The sequence below is a fragment of the Chiloscyllium plagiosum genome, unplaced genomic scaffold (assembly GCF_037043375.1).
Source record: "Chiloscyllium plagiosum isolate Xiang-an unplaced genomic scaffold, Cpla_swu_hap1 HiC_scaffold_17, whole genome shotgun sequence".
Classification (NCBI taxonomy): domain Eukaryota; kingdom Metazoa; phylum Chordata; class Chondrichthyes; order Orectolobiformes; family Hemiscylliidae; genus Chiloscyllium; species Chiloscyllium plagiosum.
This window is the reverse complement of record NW_028270155.1, coordinates 7,628,685-7,652,092: the sequence shown is the minus strand read 5'-3', so window position 1 is coordinate 7,652,092 and position 23,408 is coordinate 7,628,685. Positions and strand designations below refer to the sequence as shown.

Below are 23,408 nucleotides of genomic sequence, written 5' to 3'. Positions count from 1 at the left end.
TTTCTACAACCTCTACCATCGGGGAGAAGGTACAGAAGCCTGAACACACACACCAGTCAGTTTCAAAATAGTTTCTATCCGACTGATAGAACACTGAATGGACTCACAAACTCTTAGCATTCACCTGTAACTGTGCTTTTGTTTTTGCCACTGTTTACCTATTATGTACTTATCTATGCTACTCAACTCTGTGATCTGCCTGTATTGCTCACAAGACAAAGCTTTTCACTGTGCCTTGGTACACGTGACAATAAATTCAACTCAATTCAAGCCTAACATACAAACAGAGAACTCTGCAGAGTTGACCACAACTTGTAGAAAAATTCTTTTATTGTAAAGTCCGGCTTCTCTGCCTGAAGCACAATAATAAAGCAACAGTACAATGTCCATAAAATAGAATAGTGATGCCTTAACATTTTGTTGCATGTCATATTATTGAGACTTCATGTAATTTTTTTTACTAAAATAAGAACTTTTAAGATTGTACAAATCGACACATAGAAATGACATAGAAATCAGGCATCTCTCACTGTGATGGGACAGGTCAGTGCCTGACACATATTAAACACAATACTTAAAGCAAAAAAAAAATGGTTTACAAGATTTAAACAGGAATAAGGTCTTGTTCTTTCAGACTTGCAAAGACAGATGAGTTCTGTACATCACCCCTTTGTACCTCTCAGCATCACTGCAAGTTGTACCACAGAGAATATTGTCACAAATTTAAAAGGTGTAGTCAGCAACTAAATTCAATATTTAAGGCTCAATATTCAGACTGTCTTGTTGTCCATCGGCCTGATGGCATGTGTTGTGTCTTGGAAGTCACAAAGAACTGCCAAAATGATCTTGGTCCTCCTCCTCCCACACTGATTGCCCGAAAATGTAATGTTGATTTGATTTTCACTTCTCATTATTCCTTTAAAGCTTTATCTTACAGTTTAAATCACTTCTTTGTCCCAGCTTTTTGTTCTGAAACCATTGCAGGGAAATCGTGACGAAGGCCAGCCAGGTTTGGCTTCTCTCCTTCTCTCTCTCTCTCGATTTGTTTTGGATGTGACGTTGAGCGAGAGAACGAGGCAGTAGGATGTGGAAAACAGCAATGACTTGGTGTTGGATGAGCCCATTTCACAGTTATCCACCTTTGACAAACAATATCGTCTTTCAACAGTTAAAGGAATGTCATTAATGTCAGTTCCTGCACTCAATATAATTGAGCATATAATATATATATATATTAAAAAAAAGGGGAAGGAGAAAAATGAAAATAAAAAAAGAATGTAAATCTGTCCAATCCCACCAAAGTTTCAGTCCAGCATTCCATCTCTCGAAAGGTTGATGTAGAATTTTAAGGCCAGGCTGCTCTGTTAGGTGTTAAGATTCTTCACAGGTTTCTTTCGATCCGTACAGCTCTGCCAGTCTCTTGAACCGAGGTCCCCAGCTGTTGAGGTAATCATAGTCCAGGTCAGAATCAGTGGTGGCCGATTCCAGAGAGCTGAGGGATCCAGCCACTGAGTCCCTCCCCTCATAACCGTAGATCTGGATGGAATCGTAGGGAGGGGCGGTGGGGTCGCAGTCAGTTTCCTGCAGCCTGGCTTTGATGAAGTCGTCGACGTCCACACTGTTGGGGGCCGTGCAGAAGCCTTGCCTGGGCATGTACTGGAGCTCAGGCTTGATGTCCTTCCTGGGCAAGAAGCCATTCAGACCATCCGGGTTCTGCAGTGTTGCGATATCAAAGGCTTCAGTGTCCTCCTCCCCTCCTCCTTCATCGTCATAGCTGATAATGTTCTCACGCACATCCTCCTCCTCAAACACGATCAAGGGCTCCTTCTTCTGATGTCTCAACGTCACAAACAGAACCACGATCACTGAGGGAGGCAGAAAACACAGGCAGGTTAGCGATTGGAAAAGGATTAACTCACAGAAGAACCTTCAGCGGCTGATCTCTCACAAAGGTCCTCAACGTAGCAAACCCAGGGGCGTGCACAGTCAACAAACTGAAGACTCTTCCACTTGAACAGTCAAGCAGTCTAAGTAATGGGTTCACAGGTTCCCCAACATTGCAATTGTATGTCATGTTATCATTTCAAACTTTTCCATTACATAAGTTCACCCTAATAGGACAACTTCAATTAATCCAGGTTTATATTTGAAACCAGAAAGTATTTTAATTTTTCCAGGTGAGTTAAGACAGTTATGAGTGTTTGAGGCTGTATAGACTGTCTTGGTGGAGCCAGTCTAAATCTTTGTCTCAATATATCAAAGAGGGGGGAAAATAATGGTGGAAGGCTTTCCTTTCATAAATTACATCTGATATGAGTCTGCATTGTGTTCATTGTTCCACTCAGTGAGTGATTAGTGTATGGAATACACTGCCGAGAAATAAGGTGGATGCAGGTCAAATCAAGGTGTTCACGAGGGTAAACGAGGAGTATTTATATGGAAACAATGTGCAGTGCTACTGGGAAAAGGCATGAGAATGGTATGAGGTCATAATGCTAGTTTGGAGACCCAGCTTAAACACAAAGGGGTTAGTTGGTCTGCACCTGCACAGTAAGATTTCTCCAAGTCTCTGTTACTGTACTTTGTAAACAACATACACAGTCACCTGATCCCAAAACCATTTCAGCTCCTGGGAGAGGTAAAAACAAAAGAGATTATGAAATCTGGGAGCTAAATAAAATGGAAACAGCCATCCCTGACTGTCCCCAGTCCCACACCTGCTGCCACCACCATCACCAAAATTCCTGAGTGATTAAATATCGTGCAGGAGATCTGAAGATTATTGGCTGACTGGAGTTCTTAGCCCTGGCAATGTGCCATACAATGTTCAGGTGATGGATCAGAGAACAGTATGAACAAGGGACAAGCAAAGGCCACTTGGCTCTTTGAGTCTGATTCCCCACTCAATAAAATGACGGCTGATCTGATTTTAACCTCAACCCTGCATGCTCTCTAATAATCTTCCATGGTCAAAAGGTACAGAAGCCCATCCAATCTCCACCCACAGTTCCGAAAAACAATCCAGTTAGACCCACTCCCTGGCACTTTCCCAGAACCGCACAATTTCTCTCCTTCAGCTGGTGGGCCAATTTCTCTTTTGAGCTTGCCTAAGGAATCTGTCAATCTAGACAGTACATTCCAAAACCTAACCAGATCGTGTCTTAAAAATCAGAAGCAAAAACAGAATTTGCCAGGAAAGGTAATCAGGTCTGGCAGCATCTGTGGAGAGAAATGAGAGTTAATGTTTTGGGTCCAGTGACCCGTCCTCAGAATGCAGTTAACTCTACTTTCTCTCCACAGATGCTGCCAGACTCGCTGAGCTTTTCCAGCAATTTTCGTTTTTGTTTCTGCAAACATTAAGGATCCTAAATGCAGTGCGAAATGAGAAACTGTTTAGTAAACATAGGCTGCAGATTTTTCCAACTGTCCCTCAGACAAAATCTGTCAAGAGTTAATAAAGTGTGGAGCCCGACAAAGGACAACAGGTCAAGCAGCATCTGAGGAGCAGAAGGGTGGACATTTCAGATCGGGACCCTTCATCAAGGCCTGGGGGCTAGTATGACTTTTGCTCTCAGGAATTTCTCAGTCCCATTCCACAGTGATTGTGATTGTTTGAAATTCCTTACATTTTTCACCTTCAGGTTCACAATTACTTTCAGGATGTTATTTGTATTCTCTACTGTGGAGACACTTGCAAAATCCTGTCCAATTAATCTGTCCTATCCCAGAATTACAGATGTGTTATGATGCAGAATGTTCAGCCCATCGTTCCTGCAGGCTATCCCATAGCAGTTATGATTTAGAGCCATTCCCTTGCCCTTCCCACCCACCCCCCCACTGCATATTGTCTCTATTCTGTTAATCATTTAATGCTGTCTTGAATGTCCCAATTGAACCACATTTCCAGGCAGTGCATTCGGAGCCAATGTGTAAAAAAAGTTCTTTTCTCTTTTTTTCTTTCAAAATTTGCTTATTTTCCACGGTTAATTCCTCAGTTTCTACTCTCCAGAGGACCAACGTTTAATTCAACGACTCTTTCCCTTTATAAAAACTCGTATAAACTCTTGCTATCTTTCTTTTATATTTCTAATAAGCTTTTTCTCATGCTGTAGCTTTTCCTTTTTCATTAATCTTTTAGTCATCTTTGCCGTTCATTGCATTCTCTCCAATCTTCTGACTTCCATAAGAACATAAGAACTAGGAGCAGGACGAGGCCATTCAGGCTCTCAAGCCTGCTCCGCCAATTAATACAACCATGGCTGATATTATCTTGGCCTCAACTCCACTTTCCCACCCACTCTCTGTTACCCCTCTGTAGTGATTTTAACGAGGTCAGCCAGGTGAATCTCATAGAGCATGAGTTCCCTGATGGGGCTGTTAATCTGATCCAATCAGGGAGCCCTGGCTGACAGACATAAACAGACATTCACTCTGAGAGTGGCACTAAGGGAACTGGATCAGTGTCAAGGACTCTCCACATCTAAATAAGGGTGACTTGGTCTCAGAATACCAGCCTCTGGAGACTTATTTCACCTTCAGCCTCTTACTAATTAGAAATATGTCTATGACTTCCTCTACTGCACTCTGAGTTAGTGAAATCCACAAGATTTTTACTCATCTGAACCGTAGAATTCGATACTTTTTTCTTTCACTTTGATACTATATTTAAGTTGCTTCATTAACCCCAAATCAAATGTCTTCCCTTACAATTTTTCTTTCTCATATGAATTTGTATTGTCAGAATGTTCAATTATATTATGGTCACTGCTGCCTTGTATCTTTGCTGTGAAATTATTTATTACTGCCATCTTATTGCAAAATACCATATCCTATAGACTCTGTTCTCTGAGTGCCTCTCGAACATGCTTGGAATGATCCAAGGAACCACATTATTGAAATGTTCTCTGGACTTTCATCGAGGTTACTTTTGACAATTTGATTCATTCAGTATTAATGTAGGTTAAATTACCCATGCTTATCATCATACCATCCTCATAACCATAGCCCCAGCCCCTGCCATTATTTCTTTCTGTACACACCATCCTACAGTGTGCTTGCTATTTAGGATCCCGTGAACCACTCCCACAAGCCACTTTATTGTCACTAGACTAAATGACTAAAATGGTTCTACATCCTGATCTCCGGAACAAAGGCTGCCTCTCCCTCCCTCACCCTTCTGCGTTGTGATGCCAACCTTAATTAATACAGCTATCCCTCCTAGCTTCCCTCGCTTTCCTAAATGTCAGGTATCCTTGATTATTAAGACCTCAGTCTTTGCCTGTTGATAGTCATGTCTCCATAATGGTTATCACATCACAAATATTCATTTGTCAGTGCTGCCAATTCATCAGAGACTGTGACAGCAATTGGAAAGTTTGCATTTTAACCACTTCAGAATGTTTACTTTTTGTTATCAATCTGAGACTGGCTGTTATATTGGTCTCTCTTGGTATTCTACTCCGGAAAATCATTTGGTTTCTTGAAGAAAATTGAAAGAGACAGAGTGACATTCTACAGCCGCAATTATAAGATTTTAATTTGATTGGTAGTGGAAGGGAAAGCAATAACTACTCACAACAAGCTGCCACAAAGTAACAGTGAATATAAATTAAAATTTAAAAATAAAGAGCACTTCAAAGCGTCAAATCAGAAAGTGATTTCAGAGAATTCTAGAAACCTTTCTGATGAGGAATAGAGGCTGGAGAAATTTTAATCTGCTTTTTCACAGCTCAAGTGCTGCCACTTGATAAATGGGCCTGAACCAGGTAGACTGACACCAAACAAAGTAGGGCATTATGCACATTTAATCTGCATCACCTTTGGAGAGGCTGCGAAGGGCTGTTATGGTGCAGTGGTAGTGACCTTACCTCTGACCAAGAGGTCCAAGTTCAAGTCCCACCTGCTCCAAGGTGTGTAATAACACCTCTGTACAGGTTGGTTAGGAAAATATCTACCCACAGAAGGTTACTGGTTCAGAAAAATCTGAATGACAGGTGCTTTTCCTTTTTCATGTTTTTGAATTGGTATTTTCCTGAGCTTCTTCCAAGACCAATGGAGATGCTTTTAGAAGTAGAACAGATACTTACCGCTGCTCCAGGATTAAACACAAATGGGGCCAGCAGAGTGATTTTATCCCCCTCAGTTATATTAGCTTTCTCTGTATGGGGTACCATTCCATTTCCACTGCTCTTTAAAATCTACATGCTAACAGATTTAAATCTAAAGCTTGGTATTCCCAGATTCACCCTCTTTCACTCATTTCTAACTCCTAGACTGTTATAATATTCCTTTGTACACGTTCCTTCACAAACTTGAGCTCACCCAAAATTCCAGTGTCCCTTTCCAGTCCTAAGCCCAGTTCTGTTCACTCATGTGCGTGGTTGATCTACATTGTCTCCCAGTCTACCTCAGTTTTAAAATTCGCGTCCTCACTTTCAAATCCCCATTACCTTTGTAATCTTCTCCAACCCTTCACAGTCACCACTCTTCACTGATCTCAAACTCTTTCTCCTCCCTAGTTTTCACTGCCCTACATCAGCAGTCAGGGTTCGAGATGCTAAAGCCCTAAGCTTTGAAAGTTCTGGCCTTAACGTCTCAACCTCTATCTCTCCTCCTTTAAGATATTTGATAAAAGCCTACCTTGTTGACTAAGGTTTTGGTCACCTGCCCCAATATCTCCTTAAGTGGATTAGTGTCTGTTTCTACTTGCTGGAACAGCACAGCCTCTTGGAACTATGTTAATGGGATTATGCAGCTATAAATGATGCCCTGCTTACTTGGTTCCCATCAATCCAACCTTACCAAAGGAGACTCGGAGAAGGGAAAAGAGGACTATTAGTCCCAACAACTTAACAGTAAAACCAAATTCCAATACAAATTATTCTTTAGGTTCTTATTCAGGCAGTACATCTTTTACACTCTCTGGATTCTCAACCAGACCACTCAGACCTCCCCATCTGTTTGTACACTCCTGCCAAGGCATGTGGTAAAAGTTATCTATTTGGTTATGCTCCTTTATAACTTTTCATGGTTCATTTTGATTTAACTGGTCACCTTAAATAAGCAGAGGCTTCGACTGGTGGCAGTTCAGTGAAGATTAGGGCAGGTTAAACAGTTTGGAGCTGCACTTGTTGGAGTGCAGAAGGTTGGACATGTGATTTTATTGGAACATGTTAAGGTTCTGAGCGAGCTTGATAAGATAGATGCAGGGAGGATGTTTCCCTTACAGCTGATTCTAGGACCCAGGGGCCACAGTTTAAAAATTAGGCAACTCTCATTTAAGATAGAGATGAGGAGAATTTTTGTTTTTCTCCTCGAGTGGGTCAATAGTTTGTGGAATGTTCTTCACAGGGAACAGAAGGCTGGGTCATTGAGATAGGCAGCCTTTCAATAAACAAGAGAATCATGAGCAATGGGGAACAGGCAAGGAAGAGGAGATAAGGCCAGAATCAGACCAGCCATAATTTTCCTGTATATCAAAGCTGTGCCCATGTGCTAAAAGGCCTTGTCTTTCTTATGGTGGCCACCATAATATAACATGCAATGTACCCCTCTGGAGAAGCAATGGTCGAATGAACTATTAATCCAGAGTCCCAGGTAATGGCCTTGGACCTCGGTTTTAATCCTGCCATGGCTGATGGTGGAATTTGAATTCAATAAAAAAACAAGCTTGGAATTAAGAGTCCAATGATGACCATGAAACCATTGTGAATTGTTGGAAAAACCCATCTATTGGGAAGGAAACTGCCATCTTCACCTGGTCTGGCCTATATGTGACCCCAAAACCCACAGCAGTGTGGTTGACTTTGAACTGCCCTCTGGGATGGGCAATAAATGCAGGCCTAGTCCCTTATCCTGTTGTAATTGAATACTGAAACAAAAAACACCACGGCAGAGTGAGTGATGCCTCTCAAATCCATGCTTCAAATACCTGTCCGTTCAGTGTCAATGCAAACTGGTCACTCAATGGGTATTGTCAAATGACTGATTGCCTCCATCTATGAGCGGGGACTAAATGTCAAAGCCATAGCTCTCTGTAACTCTGAACCACCTTCAGCAAATGTGCAAATGCACTTAGCACAAAAGGGGAAGATGTTAATGCAAAACAAAAAGGCATCACTCAGCCAGCAAGCCTTCATGAAGTCTGCATTTTGCTGAAGGACAAACATTTTCATCTTTTCAGTGTTTTATGCGGGAAACATAACATAAAAAGACAGGGGAGATAAAGATAAACTATTTCCACTGGTTGGAGATTCTAGAACCAGAGGGCATAGTCCACAAATTAGGTTCATACTGTTCAGGAGAGGTGTTAGGAAGCACTTTTCTTTATTCACTCATAGGACAGGGGCATCACTGACTCGGTCAGCATTTACTGCCCTTGAGAAGGAGGCAGTGAGGTGCCTTCTTGAAGATTACAGTCCATTTGGCAGGCACATGATGTTAGGCCACAGATCAGGCATGGAGCAGGTTGGAGGGGCTGAATGGCCTACTCCTGTTCCGATGTTCGGTGATAATACAACATATAAAACACTGGTTCGGCCACACCTGGAGTACTGTGTGCAGTTCTGGTCACCACACTGTGGGAAGGATGTGATCCCATGGGAAAGGGTGCAGAGGAGATTTACAAGGGCTTTGCCTGGGCTAGAGAAACTCAGCTTTGTGCAAAGATTGGATAGGCTAGGGTTGTTAGAAGAACAGAAGAAGTAGGAGCAGGAGGAAGCCATCTGGCCCATCCAGACTGCTCTACCATTCAATAAGATCATGGCTGATCTTTCTGTGGACTCAGCTCCACTTGCCCAGTCCTTGGAGAAGCAAAGTTTGAACCTGATATAAGTGTGTAAAATGATGATGGGAGGAAGTTACGTTTCCATTAGTAGAGGAATCAATAATCAGGGATCATAGATCTGAGGGAAGTGGTAGAGGGCTAAGAAGAGTATTGTGTTGAATTGTTTTTTTTTCTCCCAGATTGTGGTGGGAGTCTGGAACTCACTTCCTGATGACAATTGAGCTGTACTTGGATATTAACTTACATTGCCATTTCTTCCAAGGCGATTGGCCAAGAGCTGGAAAACGGGATGAGTGTCACTATATCTTTGTAGACGACAGATGATGCAATGGATCAAATCGCTTCTGTCTGTGCCATAAATGAGCCCACAAGTCACACAAACATTGCTGAAACTGTTGTGCCTCAATTAGCCAATCCTGTACTCTCAGGGGTGTCTTATTTTGGATGGGACTTAAAAATCAAGACCTTCTGCACTCTTGTCATTGGTTTAAAGATTTTGACAACAGTACATCTATGAGCAAGTTGGTTTGACTGAATCTCCCAAGTTGATAGTTACCCCTCAACTGACATCACTAAAGCACATCATTACCTCGTTGTTGTTTACAGGAACTTCATGTTTATGAATTGGTCATATTGTCCTACTTAGCAACAGTGATTTCACCTCAAATGTTTGCAGCTTTACTTTGTATCTTTGGGATATCCTGACATGTGAAAGATGGCAGGGCAGTGCTTGCTAATTGCCATTTTAATTAGAAACACGAGTGGTTTGATGGCAGCTTTATGTGAGGAAAACAAAATACCCGCCATTAGGGTTCTTGTGATGTGGCAGCAATGCCTCTACCTCTGGACCAGGAGGCCCGGGATCCGGATGAAGGGTTTTTGCCCAAAACGTTGATTTTTCTGCTCCTCGGATGCTGCCTGACCTGCTGTGCTTTTCCAGCACCACTCTAACCTTGGCCCGGGTTCAAGTTCAGGCTGCTCCAGAGGTTAACAATAACATCCCTGAACACGTTGATTTGGAAATATCTGCAAGGTCCTTGCCCTACTCTTGTGGTACAGTGGTAGCATCCATACCTCCGGGCCAAAAGGCATGGGTTCAAGCCTAACGTGCCCCACGTTGATACATATCTCTTTACCCTTTCTTTCGACTCTCCCTCACTGCTTTCCTGTCTCACCTTATTCCTGTCTGACTTCACTTCCTTTGCGCTTACCAAGCAGTATAATGATGCAGGTGAGGATGGCGATCAGTGCTCCAGTGCTGAGTCCTGCAGGCAAGGTTAGGGGTTCTGCATTGCACGACTGTACACTCCCATCAGCACTACAGCTGCACACCCGAATGGTGAGGGTATTGGTGCTGCTCATGACGGGGACCCCTCCATCTGAAATCACCACCGGCAAGAGGTAGACTTCCTGTTTCCGCCGGCTCATTGCCCCTCTGTGTACCTTGATGTCAGCGGTGTGTCCTGTTTTGGGGGAGAAATAGTAATGAGTGAGCCAACGGAGGATATTGGACAAAATACTTTAACGTACCATCTCTGAATCCCCACCATCAACCTCCTGGGATTTACCATTTACCAGGAACTGAATTGGACAAACCACAGAGAGTGGTGCGCATATCGAATAGGCTGCCAGAGAAAGTGGTTGAGGCAGGTACAATAGCAATATTCAAAAAACATTTGGATAGTTACATGGATGGGAAGGGGTTAGAGGGATATGAACCAAATGTAGGCAATTGGAGTTAGCTGAGTGGCACCAGGGTCAGCATGGACCAATTTGGGCTGAAGGGCCATGTTGTATTACTCTATGACTTGTTATAAATACAGGGGCTACAAGAGCAGGTCAGAGGCTAGGAATCCCACGGCAAGTAACTCACCTCCTGACTCCCCTAAACCTATCCACCATCTACGAGGCACATGTCAGGAGCGTCATGGAATATTCCCCACTTGTGTGATGAGGCCAGCTCCAAACAACACTCAAGAAGCTTGATACCATTGAGGACAAAGTGACTGGCACCGCATCCATCATTTTCCACATTCACATCTGCCTGTAGTAATCACCAATGCTCAGTAGCAGCAGTGCAAGGTGCACTGCAGAAATTCATCAAACCTCCTTAAATCACACCTTCCAAACCCCCAACCACTCCCATCCAGAATGCCAAGGGCAGCAGATTCATAAGCCATTTATTATCCTAACGTGGAACTATATCGTCCTTTCCTTCCCTGTTGTTGGGTCAAAATCCTAGAACTGTCTCCTGAACAACAGTGTGGATCTACCTGCGCCAAGTGGACTGCAGTGGTTCAAGAAAGCAGCTCACCACCACCTTCTCAAAAGCAACAAAGATAGGCAATAGATGCTGGCCCAGGCAGTGATGACTACATACCTGACTGAGTAAAACAGGGTATACATAAGAAGTGGATAATCATTAACAAAGTGAATTTAAAAATCCTAAATAGTCATTCAACCCCTCGATTCTGTTCCATTATAGAATTAGCTAGACCACAGCTTCTCTCCTTCAACTCCATTCAAATCCTTGTAATCCCTTGGTACTCTTACCTCACAAAAGTTTGGAGATTTTAAATTGATACCGCTTCACATCCCTCACACAAACTCATCCCATGCTTTGCGGAAGGAGTCCCGAATTTCCATTGCCTTTGCGTAAAAACTCAAAAGATCCTGAAGTGAGCTGGACATTATTCTTGATTACTTACTTACAGTGTGGAAACAGGCCCTTCGGCCCAACAAGTCCACACCGACCCGCCAAAGCGCAACTCACCCATACCCCTACATTTACCCCTTCCTTAACATTACGTGCAATTTAACATGGCCAATTCACCTGACCTGCACATTTTTGGACTGTGGGAGGAAACCAGAGCACCCGGAGGAAACCCACGCAAACACGGGGAGAATGTGCAAACTCCACACAGTCAGTCGCCTGAGGTGGGAATTGAACCCGGGTCTCTGGCGCTGTGAGGCAGCAGTGCTAACCACTGTGCCACCGTGCCGCCCATAATCTGAGTCACAATGGTTCATGTGGCTCAATTGTTAGCACTGCTGCCTCACAGCGCCAGGGACCCAGGTTCATTTCCAGCCTTGGGTGACTGTGCAGAGTTTGTGTGGGTTTCCTTTGCGTGCTCTGGTTTCCTCCCACAGCCCAAAGATGTGTAGGTTAGATGGATTGGCCATAGGAAATGCAGGGGTAGTTTGGGATGTACTTTAGAGGGCCAGTGTGTACCCAATGGGCTGAATGGCCTGCTTCCACAATTTAGTAATTCTACATGACCACATTCTGATACTCTGCAACTGTGTCTCAGGATGGAGAACAGATACCAGATTGTCAGTGTAGCCCATACCCCTGCATTTTCAAAATTAACTACAACACAAAATTAAACAATATAGACTCAGAAACTTGATCCAGAGTTAGAATCCCACCAACTCTGGAAGAATAGGGGTGTTAGTTAGTTCTTTGAACTTCATTGAGTTCCACCATTTATTCCTTCAAAACTTTGGAATTGTCTTCATCCTTCCTGTTAAACCACTATCAAGACCCTTCTTATAATGGGAGACAGCATCAGGAACCATAAAATAGAGGCTGCTTCATGACCAGGACTCCTTACATTGAGGGAGTAGGATTCCTCTTATTGAGGGAGTTTGTTTGCTAATGTATTAAAACATGCCACCCTTGACTGACTGGACTGGGAACCCCTTTGACTTTGAAACCTGTTACACATAAGAACTAGGAGCAGGAGTAGGCTGTCTGGTCCTTCGAGACTGCTCCGCCATTCAATAAGATCATGGCTGAACATTTCATGGACTCAGCTCCACTTAACCACGCTCTAACAGAACTCATGTCTGGGCCAGGTTAGACTTGAATCTAGGCCTTCTGGGTCAGAGGTTGGATCATTACCACTGTATCACACGGGGCCCTCCTAAGCCCAGCATTTTTTGTATATCCAGAAATGCTGTCACATACAACTGAACAGGTTTTCCCACCACCGAATCACCAGTGGCATTTTTTTTTCATCCATTAATCACCACTTGTGTTTTCCAATTGATTGATTTTCAGGCAAACCCGATTAAAGTCACAGAAGCTGGCTCTTATTCTCATTTAACCTATTTTCTGAATCAACTTGTTCAGAGATGTTATTACACACTTCTGGAGCAGATGGGACTTGAAACCAGACCTCCTGGTCCAAAGATAGGAATAGTACCATTGTGCACAAAAAGGCCAACAAGGGAAGCCTACTCTAAATACAAAGTACAATGGGTATCACGCGGGTGAAGTAACCCTGGAGCTCCTTTACTTGGGTGTTATTTCTAACACTGTTGGTTTTACCAACAGGAACCCCCCCCCCTCCCCCCCCCCCACCTCCACAGGAAGTTTTTATCAGAATCAGGGTACCTTTTGCAATCTCTCCAGGGTGATTCTTGTAAAAGTGGCTGTGATAAGTATTTGTTGTCACCTTACAGTTTCTTCAGTGTGATCTGGAATGGGAATCAACAGGTTCTACAAAGGGTGGGTTGATCCATTCTGACAGGCACCAACCAGATGGTGAAATGCTACCTGGTGGTACACCATCGGGTGGACCGTGGAATAGGGTTTGGATGACACAGTTAAAAGCTCAATGGAAAGGAAAGTCCCCTCTATATCATCCCCAATAAACACTCCTGGGCCAGGGACAGGGACAATGACAGCGACAGCATGGGGTTAAATATCAAGTAAAGCTCACTCTAATTTTTTAGACAGAAAGTAAAATTCTCTTGACAACGCCTTTAATCAACACTCCCAGGACAGGGGCAACACAGGAATGAATAGGGAGTCAAGCTCCTTCTACCCATTGAATTCATAATTCTGGAAGTAAATTTCCCTCAACTCTTTTGAATTGAAAATAAGATTCCCTCAGCACCCTCCTCATCAAATGCTCCCAGGACAGGGACAACAAGGGGTTAAAAGGCAAAATAAATCTCCCTTGATTCTGGTCAGGGAGTTCAAAAATAATTAATAGTGAAACAGACCCCACACATTCCTGTTCACCTTAAGCATGTTAATTTTGCACTGTGGGTTTGCTGGAAACTTACATGACCAAAGAGATGGTCATTAAAGCCAGGCATCTGAGTACATTTCTGACTTTAACTATTTGTTGGCTTTCGAAATCAGTTTCTCAGCACAGACTTCCACCGTTCTCCCTCTGAGCTTATTCTCTCCACAGAAGGGATAAATATTAGCGTCTTAGAGACGTTGTCAAAAAGATTTATCAGGACTTCAGTCACATTGAGGAGCTGGTAATATTCTCTGTGGAACAGAAAAGGTTAACGGAGATGTCAAAATCATGAAAGATCTCTTTAAAAATGGGATTTATCACTTGTTGCAACCCATGCATTGAAAATTATTTGAGAAAAATGCAAAGTTTTTGGGCAATTTGGTAAATTGATGCTAAAATTCTGAAAGTAAGACAGTGACATCAGTTCTGAAAGCTTTACGAGCTCTTAAATGTTATGTTGAGGTTGTACAGGACCTTGGTGAGACCTCTTCTGGAGCACTGTGTGCAGTTCTAGTCTCCCTGTTATAGGAAGGATATTATTAAACTGGAAAGGGTTCAAAAGAGATTTATCAGGGTATTGCCGGGAATTGAAGGTTTAAGTTATAAGGAGAGGCTGGATAGGCTGGGACAATTTTCGCTGAAGTGTCGGAGGTTGTTTTAGGATCTGTTTTAGGACTACTGCTGTTTGTCATTTTCAAAAATGACATAGACGCAGACAGAGGTGGATGGATTAGTAAGTTTTCAGATGAGACTAAAGTCGGTGGAGTGGTGGGCAGTGTGGAAGAATGTTGCAGGTTGCAGGGAGACTTGGATAAACTGCAGAATTGGGCTGAGGGGTGGCAAATGGAGTTCAATGCACAGAGGTGATTCACTTTGGGAAGAATAACAGGAAGGCAGAATACTGGGTCAATAGAAAGATTCTTGGTACTGTAGATGTGCAGAGGGATCTGGAAGTCCATATACATGGATCTTTGAAAGTTGCCACCCAGGTTGATAGTGCTGTTAAGAAGGCGTACGGGTGTGTTAGGTTTTATTGGTAGAGGAATTGGGTTCCAGAGCCGTAATGTCATGCTGCAAAAAGCTAGTGCAGCAGCACTTGGAATATTGTGTATAGTTCTGCTCGACCCATTACAGGAAGGATGTGGAAGCATTGCAAAAGATGCAGAGGAGATTTACCATGGAATTTTCCTGGTCTGGAGGAAAAGTCTTATGAGGAAAGTTTGAGAGACTTGGGTCTGTTCTCATTGGAAAAAAGAAAGTTAAGAGGGGATTTGATCAGAGGGTTAGATAGATAGGACAGTAAAAGTCTTTTTCCAAGGATGATGACGTCAACTTGTACAAGGGGGCATAGCTACAACATGAGAGGTGATAGATTTAAGACAGATGTCAGAGGCAGTTTCCTTACTCAGAGAGTGGTAAGGGCGTGGAATGCTCTACCTGCCAATGTAGTTAACTCAGCCACATTAGAGAGATTCAAACAATCCTTGGATAAGCACATGGACAATGATGGGATAGTATAAGGGGATGGGCTTAGATTAGTTCACAGGTAGGCACAACATCGAAGGCTGAAAGGCCTGTTCTGCGCTGTATTGTTCTATGTTCTATGTTCTATATAAAATCATGAGGGATATAGATAAGGTGAATAATAAGAATAAGGTGAATAGCTGGTGTCTTTTCCCTCAGGTGGGGGATTTTAAGACTAGGGGATTTTTTAAGGCCAGAGGAGAAAGATTTTAAAAAGACATGAGGGGCAAGCTTTTTACATAGAGAGTGGGTTCATATGTGGAATGAACTTCCTGAGGAAGTGGTGGATGTGGGTACAGTTACAATGTCCAGAAGACATTTAGGTAAGTACATGTTTGGAGGGATATGGGCCAAATGCAGGCAAATGGAACTAGTTTAGTTTGAGATTATGGTCGGCATGGACTGGTTGGACTGAAGGGTCTGTTTCTGTGCTGTATGACTCTATGACTCTAGAATGCTGAGTAACTCAAACACCACCATTCAGGGAAATGGGCATTGCCTGCTTCCACTGATCACTGCCCCTTTCTCCTCTCAAACCCCATTTCTTGAGAACCCATTTAAAAAGTAAATCATGATCACAGTTTCCACAAAGGTTTCAAGAGTTTTGATATTTAAATCAGGGACTAAAAAATCTGTTTCCGCTGACAGGAAGGATGGTAACTAGAGTTTATGAGGTAATTAACAAAAGAACCAGGGTTGAGATTCAGAGAATATTTTACTCAGCAAGCTGTTGATAGTAATGCCTAAGAGGGAGCTGCCATCAGATTCAATACAACGATCGAAAGACAACAGGAAATGCAACAGAGGAAGAACAATTTGCACGGCTAAGGGGAAGAGTTGGAGAGGGGGCCTAACTGGATGACTCCTTCAAAGAGCTAGCAGTATCACAATGGGTTAAATGGCCTCATTCTGCACAGAATTATTTCACTATGGAATGTATTCAGCACATCGATTTGAAACAGCAGAGATCAAAAGGGGAAGAACATACAGGGTGACATTGGTTTCCTGTTCACAGTCTGGAATAGGCAGGGCCAACCCTGATTTAGGAAAATCATAAAGCTGCAAGAAAAAACAGAAAGAAACCACTTTCAGGCACAAACTTTTCATTGTCTGTTTACTGTCAGAAAATGGAGTGACTGGGGAAGATTCAGGGTCCCCCAGACTGCAGTCCTTCGGTGTCTGAAGATTAGAAAGTTCAGATACAAATGAAGTGGAAGCATTATGAGTAGTCTTCATCACATGATGAATCTGCAAAGCCCTGAATCTGCATAGCCCTGCTGGACAACTGTTCCACACGTAGTTGCAAAACTCTCATGCCCTTCAGGAAGGAACCTAGCTGCAGTGACCTCTCTCGCTCCAGCACCAATCACTGCCCAGAGACCCATTGGCACTCACTTCTCAGGTTCCTGCATGAAGGAAGGTTGCATCTGCCAGGGAATTGTGCCCCACTGATGGGCATTGCCTTGAGCCCAGGGACAGAGGATATCAAGAAGGCAAGGGAAAATAAATGGTACATTGAAATGTGTGGATAATGAGCACCTCTGGGAATGATGCAGCACGATTCCTTGTGCACAGATAAGGGTCTATTACAGACTGGAGTATGGAATCATCAGCTCAGACCTCATTAACCCTTCACGTAGCTGAGGAATCTCTAAGCTAAAAGCATGAAATGTTAACAAAGTCTTTTATGGTGAGACAGGAAGGTTAATGACTCTGTCCAAAGCCATTAATCAAATGCCAGCTTTAATTAATTGGAGTGTATATCAGTAAACTGCCTGAAACCATCTGTTACAGGGTTACAGGGATTGTAAGTGACCATTATAAGTTGGTGGTCTCCTTTTATAAATATCCAGCTGTTTACGTTGATGGTTACTTTCCAACCCCCACGTCACACTGATCGTGGGATCCCAGCATGAGATAGTTCAACATCAGCCATGGCTCAATTAGTGAGATTCCTGCCTCAGAGTCAAAACTGATGTGCAATGAAGTTGGTACCTGGGAACTAGTTAAAGCCGGGAGTGAGATGAGAAGAACGTTCTTTACCCTGGGAGTTATCAGGACTTGGAATGATCAACCTGGGAGAGGGGTGAAGGAGGATTTTACAAAAGGATCCAAAAGAGAGCTGGCTAAATATTTGAAAGTGGTGGATTTAGAAGGGAAACTGAGATTGAGCTGGATAAAGGAACTGGCTAGGTAATTCCTCCAGGTGCTGGAACACCCATGAATGGGTCGCCTTCTGATTGTAACATTCTATGATTCAATAATTCTATCTGAATAGGTTAACTAATATCGTGGGATAAACTTTGACTGACAGGATATAAAGGATTCTTACTGGCATTAGGTAACCAGAGTTATGGTTATAGTTATAGTTATATAGTTATAGTTATAGTTGCCCGATAGTGTGCCGGTGTTTCAGCAGTGGTAATGTGTACATACCTTGAGTGACGTAACTAGCTAATTCATATTATGTAACAAACCATTTCTTTTTCTATCAATCAAGATTGCATCAATATTCTGTTAAAAACTTTTTGTGGGCATCCTTCACTAACTTACGGGTAATTGGCAGTGAATCTACTTCAGTAACACCACTACAATAGAAATGCAGCTCATGTCTCCAACATTATAGTTTTAAAAAAAGCAATTTAGGCTAATGTTCCAGAGAGATATTGAGAGGGAGCTTGGAGCTACTTCCATTTGGGTAAGAATTTAAAATGAAGCCCTGACTGTCTTTTCAGGCTGTTTTTAAAGATGCCGTGGCATCATTTGCAGAGATGTAATTCCCAATGTACTTACAAATGCCTATCTCTCAATCAACTTCACAAAAAGAGTTCATTGGTTTTTACCACAATCCCATTTCTGGGACCTTTCTGTGCACAATGGCTGCTCTGTTTCCTACATTCTGTGACTGAATAGACTTCAAAAGTATCCAATTGGCTGTAAACTGCTGTGCTCTGTCCAGTGGTCACAAAAGTAAAATTGTCACAGTCCAATACAGAGAAACACAACTGGTGGGAAGTTTAACCTGAGGGTCACCATGCCCCTGCTGAGGGGAGAGGTTGAGAAGGACAGTCCTTCATAGTAACATCAGCCAATGATCGGAATTTAGTGCACGCTGTTGATATCACTGTGCATCACAAACCAGCCACCCGGGCAACTCAGTAATGCCCCGACCAATCAAAGTCAGCATGCATGGGTTAAAATTTAAACAAAACCTTGGCAGCTAACTATCAGTCATTAATAGCTTTATCAAAAGGTGTCTTCTTATTCATAGTATTCACAAAATAAAATATATACGAAGCGAGTATTTTGAAACAGCCTCTAAGCTGAGCCCTCTGAGAGGAGTTGGAGAAATTATTGGATCACTTTCAAACAATCAGTAACGATAGACCGTCCAACGTCCTCCTTCCAATCTCTAACATTCGGTGGCTTTTTCATCAACTGATCCACAATGGACTCGATGGGCCGAATGGCCTTACTTCCGCTCCTATGTCTTAATTGAGTTTTTACAATGCTCCCTAATTCTTTCCCTTCCCCGAAAGAGCAGAGTTTTATCTGCCTTTCACTCTGTCCTTAAAATGTCCCAACAGTTTGAAGCTTGGCCAGTACTGTAAGCATTGCACACAGCAAGATCCCACGAATCACAACTGAGACTTAATTGGCTTGCTGAGGGCAAGATGCCATAAGTCTGACTCCCTGCTTCTTTTGAAGAAGCACAGTTGGATTTTTATTAATGATTGCATATTTTGTCTGTTAGGTACAAACCTTCAGCTGTGCTCCTACAACAAACCCCTCCCTCAGTGTCATAGCCTGTATTGAGAGCTGGACCTGAGTTTAATATAATCAGGAGGGGTGCCCAACTGGGACTTCAGGTGGTTCAATCCCCCAGGGCTGATCGTGAAGTCAATGACCAAAGATCATAGCAAGCTTGCAATACTGTGACAGGGGGCAGAGGGCTGGATATGTCATGTCCCAGTGGGTGTCTTTTGAGCAGGGGTGGTATATGTTATCAAGGGAGGATACCCACACCCCCACCTTCTCATTGAGCTCACCACCGCACCAGCCAGCAACTCCCTGAGGTGGGACTTCTCTCCAATCCTGGCTCAGAATTTCTGCCTCCAGTCAATTGTTGTACAAGCAGCAAACCCAAGTCTGTACCTCACCATGTGGTAACTTTGCTGTCACCATCCTCTTCAAGTACAGGAAACTGCAGGACCTCAATCTAGGGTGGGAGGGGGAAACCACTTCCTGATTTGTAGAACAGTCATTGAATTGTGCAGCACGGAAACAGATCCTTTGGTCCAACTCGTCCATGCCGACCAGATATCCTAAATTAATCTAGTCCCATTTGCCAGCACTTGGCCCATATCCCTCTACACCCTTTCTATTCAAATACCCATCTAGATGCCATTTAAATATTGTATTTGTACCAGCCTCCACCACTTCCTCCGGCAGCTCATTCCACACAGGCACTACCCACTGCGTGAAAATGTTGCCTCTTAGGTCTCTTTTAAACCTTTCCCCTCTCACCCTAAACCTATGCCCTCTAGTTTTGGACTCCCCTGCTCTGAGAAAAAAGACCTGGTTAGTTACTCTATCCATGCCCCTCATGTTTTCCCTTGTATTTTCCTTTATCTAGTCTTTAAATATATAGGACTGCAGAAGTTATGCTGTAGTTATACAAAACCCTGGTCAGACCCCACTTGGAGCACGGTGAGTAGATTTGGGCGCCACACCTTTGGAAGGATAGATTGGCCTGGGAGGGAGTATACTGGGGGTTACAAGAATGATACCTGGACGTCAGGGGTTAAATTATGAGGCATGATTATACAAATTAAGCCTGTTTTCTCCAAAATTTAGAAGGTTACAGGGTCATTTGATCAAAGTCTTCAAGATATTAACAGGAAAAGATATAGTAGATAAACTATTTCAACAGGTTGGGGATTCTAAACTTGTAGGCATAGTCTAAGGATTAGGGCCAGACCATTCAGGAGAGATGTTAGAAAGCACTTCTACACACAAAGGGTGGTAGATTGTTGGAACTCTCTTCAACAAACAGTATTGGATGCTGGATCAGTTGTTTGTTTTAAATCTGAGATTTTTTTTATTAAGCAAAGGGATATGGGGCAAAGGCAGGTATATGGAATTAGGCCAGAGATCAGCCAGGATCTCATTGAATAGTGGAACAGGATTGAGAGGCTGATTCCTACTCTTATTGGCCTCCTCCTGTTCCCATGTTAACAGGATATAGTGAATGGCAGATTTGCAACTAGTTGCTGGTTACACTGATTGTGTAGACATTGTTACAGAGTTTTTAGGGAGGACCTTGATGTTTGGTCTCACTCCTTCCAGATGCTGAGCTGTTCTGCTCACAAGTCGATATGACATAACAGTAGTGAGTGGTGCTAATGGCACTCCACAATATTAGCTCTTTCAAGCCCATGTGCAGTGACAATTGGCACTCCAAGCTGCAGGAACAGTCTATTCAGCCTATCATGTCCTACCATGTCAATACAACCATGGCTGATCGACACTTTAATGCATTTTATCCACCCCATAACCCTGTATGGTACTGGTAATCAGAAATCCATTGATCTCTAACTTAAATACTCAAAGGCAGAGCTTCCACACTCATGCTGGATGTCATTGAAGTAACCAGTCTTTCCCTTTCCCTCACTTTATCTTCATTTCTTTGTTGGTTTATTTCCCTCAAGCACCCATTTAATTTCCTTTGTAATGATCGCTCATCTCTAGTAACACCACCCTTATAGGCAGAGAGTTCTAGCCCTTTATCACTTATCCCCCCAAACCCCATCTCAATCCCACTCCACCCCCTACTCCCCTGCCACCACATGGCTAGATTTCCCTATTTGTCAAACTTTTCATCATCGTCAATAAATTGCCCAGATCAACTTTAGCAAAATCTCAAAAAATCTCAATGAGGTCTCAAAACCACCTTGGCTCCTTCCAAGGGAACTCGTTCACCTTCATTAACCTCCAATAGGAAACACAACAACGAAACCTCTGCAGCTTATCCCTGTAATGAGAAAACTCAACTCTCTTCCAGAACCCCTCCCTAAAATCCTTGCTGCTGCAGTTTCGCTCCTTGGTGAGTCTCTCAGACATGGTCTGTGTTTCAGCAGAATTGATTCCCAAGTTTAAATGTACTTACACAGCTATTTTTCTTCTGCGATTATAATCATTTTTTATAAAGCATATACATAAATATTCAACAGGAGGAGGAGGTGAATAAATCTCACACGTTGGGAAAGCATCTCATTAACTTTCAACTTCCATACCCAATGTGATCTGCAGTAGCACAACATGTATAATGCAATAAGCTCTTTAATAAGGGCAGAAAATGTCATCATTCTTACACTGCTATGATATGTCATCTCCTTGTGTAGCTATTAATATGGAGAACGTAGAAATGTAAACTGTTAGAACTGTGGGTTTGTTCAAGTGTCTTGGTGGCTTGGGATATCAAAGCTTTGCAAAGGGTCTTGGGCAATGCAAATCGGGGTATCAATGAAGGATGAAGGGGAGAAATGGGGCAGAGGGAGAGGACAGATGGGATAGAGATAGGATAAGATATAGGAGCGGAAGTAAGGCCATTCGGCCCATCGAGTCCACTCCGCCATTCAATCACGGCTGATGAGCATTTCAACTCCACTTACCCGCATTCTCCCCGTATGCAGAATAGGAACAGGCAGCGGATATAGATAGGCACAAGAGAGGGCGTGGAGTGGGATATAGACTATGCAGGAGAGAAACAGAGCAGATAAGGGGGGGAATAACACATTGATTCAGGATAGAGAGACGGGTTACTACATTAATGATATAGATGAAGGTATTAAAAGTAATATTAGTAAATTTGCTGATGACACAAAGCTGGATGGCAGGGTGAAATGTGAGGAGGATATTAGGAGATTACAGGGTGACCTGGACAGGCTAGGTGAGTGGACAGATGCTTGGCAGATGCAGTTAAATGGGGATAAATGTATGGTTATCCACTTTGGTGGCAAGAACAGGAAGGCAGATTACTACCTAAATGGAGTCAAGTTAGATAAAGGGGCAGTACAACGAGATCTAGCTGTTCTTGTACATCAGTCAATGAAAGCAAGCATGCAGGTACAGCAGGCAGTGAAGAAAACTAATAGCATGCTGGCCTTCATAACAAGAGGAATTGAGTATAGAAGCAAAGAGGTCCTTCTGCAGCTGTACAGGGCCCTGGTGAGACCGCACCTGGAATATTGTGCGCAGTTTTGGTCTCCAAATTTGAAGAAAGACATTCTGGCTATTGAGGGAGTGCAGCGTAAGTTCACGAGGTCAATTCCCGGAATGGCGGGAAGATTGGAGTGACTGGGCTTGTATACACTTGAGTTTAGAAGGATGAGAGGGGATCTGATTGAGACATATAAGATTATTAAAGGATTGGACACTCTGGAGGCAGGAAGCATGTTTCCGCTGATGGGTGAGTCCCGAACCAGGGGGCACAGTTTAAAAATAAGGGGTAGACCACTTAGAACAGAGTTGAGGAGAAACTTCTTCACCCAGAGAGTGGTGGGTGTGTGGAATGCTCTGCCCCAGAAGGCTGTGGAGGCCAAGTCTCTGGATACATTCAAGAAAGAGTTGGATAGAGCTCTCAAGGATAGTGGAATCAAGGGTTATGGGGATAAGGCAGGAACAGGATACTGATTGAGGATGATCATAATGAATGGTGGTGCTGGCTCGAAGGGCAGAATGGCCTACTCCTGCACCTATTGTCTATTGTCTATTGTTATGGGGCTGACATGGGGTACAGACAGGCAGATAAAGGGTGGACACAGGGGAGGGAGAAAGCAGCATAGAGTAGATACAAGGCAGAGAGATGTGGGTAGGGATACAGGGAGAAAAACTGGGTAGATATATATAGGACAGTGAGAGAGTGATGGGAGATATGGTAGATACAGAACAGAAACAGGGAATGGGGGTAGATACAGGACACACAGATAGGGATATGGGGTAGGCACAAGAGAGGGTGTGGAGTGGAATAGGAGGGTTATAGACGATGCAGGAGAGAA

General features: G+C 43.2%; 1 protein-coding gene across 2 annotated transcripts in view; it reads right to left on the bottom strand.

Moving 5' to 3' along the window:
• Window positions 1-312: 312 nt before the first annotated feature.
• LOC122558218 (cadherin-11) overlaps window positions 313-23,408 on the bottom strand; it is a 243,136-nt gene continuing 220,040 nt past the window's right edge. For both annotated transcript variants that reach the window (XM_043706549.2, XM_043706546.2), the window contains exons 12-13: window positions 9,997-10,248; window positions 313-1,865 (exon numbers count right to left, since the gene is read on the bottom strand). In XM_043706549.2, coding sequence (XP_043562484.1) covers window positions 1,372-1,865; window positions 9,997-10,248 — 746 coding nt within the window. In that variant the 3' untranslated portion in view covers window positions 313-1,371. The remainder of the gene's footprint in view (window positions 1,866-9,996; window positions 10,249-23,408) is intronic.